The following is a 7,724-nucleotide window of genomic DNA, read 5'->3' as shown; positions in this document are numbered from 1 at the left end:
ATAACTAGTTCACTTTTTCTCTTTCTCCTCAAATGCCTCCTCCAAAATCCCCGCTCTCATTCTCAGCTGATATTCATGCTTCTTCATGAATTGAGAATAGAAGCAATCAAATCCTTCATCTCCCTGTCATCAAATATGTTCATGTGTCTTCACTACTGCTCTGTATTCTTTTCCTTCCAATCTAAGGCCTATTCTTCCCTCCTCCATGCCTGCTCGAACACTTTGCTGTATTTATGGAGTTAAGCCTTTCCTCAATGCTACATCTTCTAGCTATAATCTTCTTTTGATTGCATTTCCTATCCTCTTAGTTCTGTTTTCTTAGACCTTAGTCTCTCCTGAGTAGCCTCCACTCAGGCTTTCATCCCTACCAGTTCACTGAAATGACATTTGTCAGGGTCACTGATGCCCTTCAGGTCACCAGATCCTACGGTCAAGTCTCAGTTGTTTAGTCCCTTCTTTTTCTGACTCAGTTTTTAAAGTACCATGCTTTTCTGAAAGCTCCTTCCTTCACTGGCTTTTTCTCTTCTTCCCCACAAGTCATTCTCAGGACTCATTATCTTCTAATTCCATATTCTTTCCTTAAACTGGCTTTATTGAGTCATGCAGATTTAAATAATAGCTCTGAAGTAATGACTCCAAACTGCACCAGTAACCTCACTTAGCCAGTAGCCTACGAGATGCTTCCTGCTTGAGATTCTGTAGGTCTACAGAAGTTAAGTATGAAATACAGCTCCTAACTTTTCCCCATTCTCAGCTCCCAACTGACTTGGTCCTCCCCACCCCATAAAAGGCATGCCTTTCTACCTCGTCACTCTGGCTAACCAACTGAAGGCCATCCTTAATAGCTTCATTTTTTCTTATCAATATCCAGTCGCTCTTTGGCCAATACAATGCATTTCATTTGTGACCATGTCTCACTACCTCAAACTTCACTCAGACATCTTCATCCTAACAGTTCTTCCCCTTGCACAGTGACCCTTCCATAGGCTGCTCTTCACACACTAGCCAGTGTGATAAGTGAGACATACTTCTCAATTGCTTAAAACCCTCCAGTGGCTTCATACTGTGCTTATAGAAACAAAATCCTACATCAGTCCACAGGGCACACTGTGTTCTGAACTATGGCCACTCTCTACGCAGCCACCCCAATACTGCTATTTCAGGACTCATCTCCAACACCAAGGGCTCTTCTACTTGCTTGCCTGCTTCCAGTGAGGTCCATCCTGCAGACAAGTGCATAGCTCCAGCAGACATCTCTATGCCCGTGACCAGCTACTCCAACTGGCTTCCTCTCTGCCACTCCTGGCTTCATTGTTGTCTACTTGGCATTATATCATGTTTGCTTTATTTTTTACAATGACCAGAATCTTGTCTTTCTTGCATACAAGTACAATTCCAGAACCCAAGTAGATGACACATAGTAGGTGCTCAATAGGCATTTATGCAATTAACAATTGGGTTTCCTGTGAGCATGTGCACACATGCATGTACACATACACACATGAATGCACCCTATCTATTTACTGCTGTGGTGAAGCCTGCTACCCATGTCTCAATGTTTTGTCACCCGTACATAGACAAACACAGCCTTTCAAAGTCACAGCCTCACTTACCTGCAGTGATTACCACAAGTGCCACGTGGGAAATATAGTGCACTCTTTTGCACCCATCTCTCGCTTTGATGCCAATAGATGTGCAAAATAAGGTTCATGTTAATATCACCTTGGAGCCCTTACTGTGCTTCTGAGGCTCACCAGAGAGGAAAGCTGGTCAGGAAGCTCAGAAGGCTCATGCATCCCATTTCAGCACGTGAGCTGGTGTGGACATCACAGCCACCGTACCTTCCCCAAACACATGCACAGAACTTACATGACATGCACAGCACAAAACTGATTCCCCAACTGAGATGGTTACTATAGTTATTGCCGTCATTTCTACGTGACTGAGACAGACGACTCTACTGTCCCTAGGTTCCTGGGTCAGTAAAAGCAGTTCAAACAACAGGAGGAGTTTGACATGCAGGCAGGCAAGGAGCATGTGGGAAATCTGTGTACTGTCTGTTTTGCTGTGAACACTGTTTCTCTTTTTTTATAAAGTCCTTAAATGTTTTATTCAGTAAAAAAAAAAAAAGCATAAAAGGTTTTTTTAAGAGACTAACCAGAGAAAGCATACGAAAGTTTCTCAAACTGATATTTATAGATAATAACTTCTTTTTAAAACATTAAAAACATCAAAACACACAATTTTTGTCCTAACACTGTGATAAAAATGAGTTTAGTAAACATCATGCTTAGAATTTCTTTGATGCTCTTTTACCTAATTCCAAAAGCAGTAAAGTAAAAGGGAGGAAAGATTCAAAGAGGTACAATTCTTTCTCTGACCAAGTACTTTTCATGCTATGTTTGTTAATCCTTCTACCTAATTCATCTGCTTGTTAAACCTGAGAACAGAAAGACCAAGAAGAGAAAGACAGGAACAGATAGACAGGCAGACAGGCAGACAGGCAGACAGGCAGACAGGCAGACAGGCAGACAGGCAGACAGGCAGACGGGCAGGCAGACAGAAAGACAGAAAGACAGACCGACCAACTGTCCGATTTACCAACAGACAGACAGATAGAAGAGAGGGAAGGGGAGACAAAGGAAGGAAAAAAGGAAGGAAGGAAGGAACAAAGAAAGGAAGGAAGGAAGGAAAGAAATCAGCTGATGATGCAAACCTTCAAAGGAATGTAAGTTTTAAACATCTCAAATGTATTTTTACAGGAAAACATAGTACGAATTTTGTCAGTCGATATGATCCCCGATTTAATAGCTGGATTCAACTTCCTCCTATGCAAGAAAGGTAAGTGTTTATTTCTTGTATGTGAAAGATTCAGGAGCGCCTTACCGAAAGTGCTGGACAGTCTCACCTGGTAAGGAATGCTAAGCAGAGTCAAGAAAAGACACAAGAAGCAAAGTGCAAAACCTGGCCTTGTCGACTTAGATTACCTGCCTTCTTAACTCAATAGATAAAAATCATTTTAAAAGTCAATTATTTGTCCTAATGTAGGAAAAACAAATGTGCGTGACTTGTGTTCTTTGATTGCACAGACTGGTATTTTAAAAACAGAGCTATAATTCTACTGACTACTCCTTGGTGATAAAATAAGACAACCTAAAAACAAAATAACAAGAAGTGATCAAAAATGTGGTGAATGTTTAAGCAGAAAAGAAGTATTGCAGTAAAAGCACACATTGCTGGTAACCCACCTGGGAGCACTCCCCCCACACGCATAGCGGCGTTCTTGCCACTTTCTAAAGCATTTCTGGAAGAGCTCTTTTATCACTCTTTTTACAAGGCATGATCAAAACATACAGTGAACCCAGCTGCTAAGTGCTACCTAAGAATAGCAAGGCTCCTCAAAACATCGCAGTGTGTCCTCATCCGCCTTCTTCACCAGATCTGGCATGGTGTGGCTTCTGGCTTTTCCCCAAAGTCAACATGGACATGGAAGACAAACATTCTGAAGCAAGGCAGGACTCCCAGATAGTCAGGACAGTGCAACTAAACACATAAAACACTCAAGCAAAAGGACTTTGGAAGTGCTTCAGAGAGTGACCAAAACTAGGATATATGTGTTCAAAGTAAGGAGGAGTACTTGAGGAGAGATATCATAAGGGGATTAATGACAATGTGTTTTTTACCCTAAATTTTGCATTTAAAAATTTATTGCATTTTTATAACACCTTATGCAACACCATTTTCAAATGATAGACATTCCACTACAGAAAAGTCAATGCTAACAATTAAATTATTTAATATTATATTTAATGTTCAATAGTAACATTGGAAATTTAAATATTTATCTAAATTTAATATTTCAGTAGTAAATTCTAAGGCTCATTAACAGATTTTTTGCATTTGCTTCACCAAATGTCTTCATGAATAGGTCATCTATTGACTTTAAACAGAATAATTCTTCGAAGTATCATTTCATTTTTTGTGTGTTGAGAGTACTTATCTCACCCAAGTCTCCTTACTAGCAAAAGATAAAATTACTCCCATATGTACACATGCTTTATTTCTCCTAGTTGTTACTCAGGTGCGAAGCTGTCTTTATATGTGTACACAAATTGACACAGTGGAGTTTGAACACTTGATTCTACTCAGAAAATACATGGACATCTTTTTAAGTCAGTCCTCCAATATGGTAGCCACCATCACCATTTCTTCTTTTCCACCAAGTTATTTAAGAAGCAAACAATGAAAAAAAAAAAATAAGAAGCAAACAATGGTGCTCTCTTTCCTTTTTCTGATTTGATCCTTCTTCTTAACATTTCTCTTAACATTACAGTAAATTGTACTGAGATTGAATTAGACCCTGATCATAAATTCCACAAAAAAGCTAAATTTTCAAAATGTATCATTTACTTAGAAATAAATAACTGCAACAAACTTATATGAATGTATACTCTAACATCTCTCATATAAATATATTGAAACTCTCAAGAAACTAAAACCTATATATTGAAAATGAGATTCAATACACCAAGGACTTAGGCACTTTAGAAATATCTAATTCAAAAGCATCTCAAGAAATGATCCTGGGGGCTGGGGAGATGGCTTAGTGGAATAAGCACTTCCCTGTCAAACGCAAGGGTCTGAGTTCAATCCCCAGTTCTGAAAAAAAAAGAAAAAAAAAGAAAAAGAAATGATCCTAAGTCTGTTAATATCCTGATGCATGTCTTGAACCAGAAGCTCACTAATGTTTTTCTCCACAGTATCCTGCTTCTTTGGGGTGCAGGGCCATTTCCTGGCATAAGCTGCTCTTAGTACAGCTGCCTTATTTTGCCCTTTAATCAAAACCATCCAAAAAAGTTTTACTTAAAAAGTAGCTATCAATATATGTCTGAAGTGTGATCATCTCATCACCATGGTCCCTTTTGCTGGGGGCCGTACACCATGATAATTAACCTTCACGCCTTCGGCTGGGGAGCATAACTCACGTTGCGGTCAATTATCTCACTGTAGAGCCCCTGAGGATGGGAAGTATTGCTGCAAAACCTAATTAGTAATTTTTTTAAAAAATGTGTATTGTTTACTTGATAGTCTATAATGACTTCCTCTGAGGCACTATGGCCTATCATGGAAGGGTCCTACTTAGACAATTTTTAGCAGCTCATTGACCTGATAAAAAGACCTGCCATGGTCTGTCGGCGCCCGGCAGCCACCGTTGACAGGATGGACTGTTTAACGTTTCTTTCGAAGTCATTATGGTATATCATGTCAGGTCCCTAGTAAAAGAAGTTTTTTTTTAGATTTGGAACAATCAAGTTGATAGACCAAATAAAGAGCTCCTTACAGAGCTGAGTGAGAAAAGGCAGCTCTCGCAAATGCCCAGTCAATCTCTGAGCTCCATCTCTCCAATGGGTTGGTTGACCCAGGCAGCAATCCATAACTTCAAGTGGAATTTTTCTGTCATTGTCAGACTTCCATTCAGCAAAGCAAGGACCATCAGTGGACTAATTGGTGGTTAAACATAAAAGAAAAATACAAGACTATATATGACACACTCAGAAGTTTACTGAAACCTTTCATTGAGTTAATGTTACAATATGCACATCATGAATCCAACTAGAAGCATTCTCCCCATCTACCTCTTCCCACTATGCTGCTACCAAACTGCTGAGAAATACAGAGAAGTCACCAAACTGATGGAGAAAAATAAAAACACATTTAACCAACATCCAGCATAACTCACTCCTACAGAGCTAGCTGGACAGATTCCTGAGATACCTTAATTAATCAGAGCTCCCAGAGGAGGGGAATAACCTGCCAAGTAGCCTTCTAGTCCAGTGGGGAAGTAGACACATGGCTTGTGGGCTCACTCAATCATGGGTCAGTTCCAGAATTTACTGAATGCCTGCTACTGTGAATTCGCTGACAAATGATTGGATGAAAGCACACATTCAAATGTAATGTTGCTGAATTGTGTTGGTCTTAGATTCAGGATTTGATTCTGCATTAAGAAGGAGAACAAAAATGAAAACTTGGATCCATATACATGCATTGGTAACTTCAATTTTTTCCAATAAAACAGATATTTTAAGTATTATTCTTATGTAGATCTTACCCCTTCGCTAGTGTAAAAGACGGGAAAAGAGGAGCAATAATGAAAGCTGTTTCGCAGTGTACGTAAAAGCTAAAAGCTAATACATCAAAGATGTTCCCAAACTAAAGAGCTTGTTTCTAATGGCCTTACAAGAAACCAGGGGAGAGAACATTTTGTTTGAAAACTCTGTTGTTGTTTTTAACCTGACAAGGAAAGGCGACAATCCAAGCTGAGATAAGGTGATGATAATTCAATTACATGCTTTTGGGATGGAACGTGATTGTCCCAAAGGCCAGCAAGGACTTGTAAAGATCCTCAGATAAACAAGGTTTAAGGTATATTAGTAGAGGCTATTTGTTAGAGTCTTTCAATGTAGAAACATTGAACATTGTTCCTGACAGTGGCAGAGAGGACAAAAAAGGTAAAAGGGACAATCTAAAATCTATCTGGTGGGAGCCGGGGAGATGGCTCAGTGAAATAAACGCTTCCCTGGCAAGCGCAAGGGCCTGAGTTCAATCGCCGGTTCTGCAAAAACAAACAAATAAATAAATAAAATCTGGTGTAACCCTATTGAGGAATTTTTAATTGTCTTGAATTTACTTTCTGAGAAACACAAAATCATCCAGAGCTAGTATATGCTTTGTGTGGGAAGGAGGGGCAGAAGCATTTCCAAGAGAGATTTGGTCTGTTAAAATTTTAACCTCAAACAAACAAATCAATGTGCACAGCTGTTGACAGACCCTTAACAAGCTGGTGTTTCTCCAGTGCATTTGAGGAGCTCTCTCCTTGGGCACGCAGCAGAGTAAATGTTTGGGAATATCTACATAAAAGTGCACTTGCAATAAGGAAGTGAAGCCTGCTGATTCCTCCCCATGAAGATCTTAACAGTGACACTGTGTAGATAAAGCGAGGAGTACCTCTGGGTCATCATGTTGATGTCTTGGCTAAACAAAAGCGGGTCCTGAGAAGCAGACTCAGTGGCACAGTGCGAAAGAGACCCAATCAGAACAAGAAAATTTGGAAGTTACCTAGAACAAGGAATTCACACTACCAAAGGGGATCTTTCTGCTATTCCTCACAAGCTCAACTCAATTAAGTGGAAAGTAGACGAATTGGCATTTTCTAGAGTAGTACTGCATAGAACTCATCCCACCACTAATACCTCCCAACCCACATTGTCCAAATTATTTAGAGATGCTCCTTTAGAGAAATAATATTACCTCAGCAGCCCCAAGACCTGTCATAGAACCATGTGGATGAAGCATATTGACCTACTCTGAGTCAGTGTTGCAAAGAAATATGTTACTTAAGGACAGATTTTTTGTCCTAAATGTATGTTCTTCTTTTCTGTAAAATATTTTAACTTGAGAAGGCAAAATAAATAGTAAAATGACTTTGATATATCATATTTAATGAGAAAGTGAAAACTGGTTAGAGAAATGAAAGAAAAGAGAAGTCCATCTATATGTATTTAATTTTGCAACTATTTTTAAACTAATTTTATATTTGGATGAGTTTTCACTAACCTAGTCTAGAAAAATCAAAATTTTTGATCAGATATCCCCTTGATGGTCTGATTAAAGGCCATAAAACATCTCCTTCTCAAAATTTCTATGTGTTTAAATATATATAT

The 7,724-nt window shown here is 39.1% G+C and overlaps 1 protein-coding gene across 1 annotated transcript in view; it reads left to right on the top strand.

The window, feature by feature from the left end:
• The window catches only part of Klhl14 (kelch like family member 14), a 105,393-nt gene that overhangs the window by 89,143 nt on the left and 8,526 nt on the right, over positions 1-7,724 (top strand). Inside the window, exon 5 of the mRNA XM_004623564.2 lies at positions 2,763-2,841. Within this exon, the coding sequence (XP_004623621.1) occupies positions 2,763-2,841 (79 nt within the window). The remainder of the gene's footprint in view (positions 1-2,762; positions 2,842-7,724) is intronic.

Source organism: Octodon degus, unplaced genomic scaffold (assembly GCF_000260255.1).
Source record: "Octodon degus isolate 3935 unplaced genomic scaffold, OctDeg1.0 scaffold00003, whole genome shotgun sequence".
Lineage (NCBI taxonomy): Eukaryota > Metazoa > Chordata > Mammalia > Rodentia > Octodontidae > Octodon > Octodon degus.
Note: the sequence above shows the minus strand (reverse complement) of the source record. Positions and strands in the feature narration are given on the sequence as shown.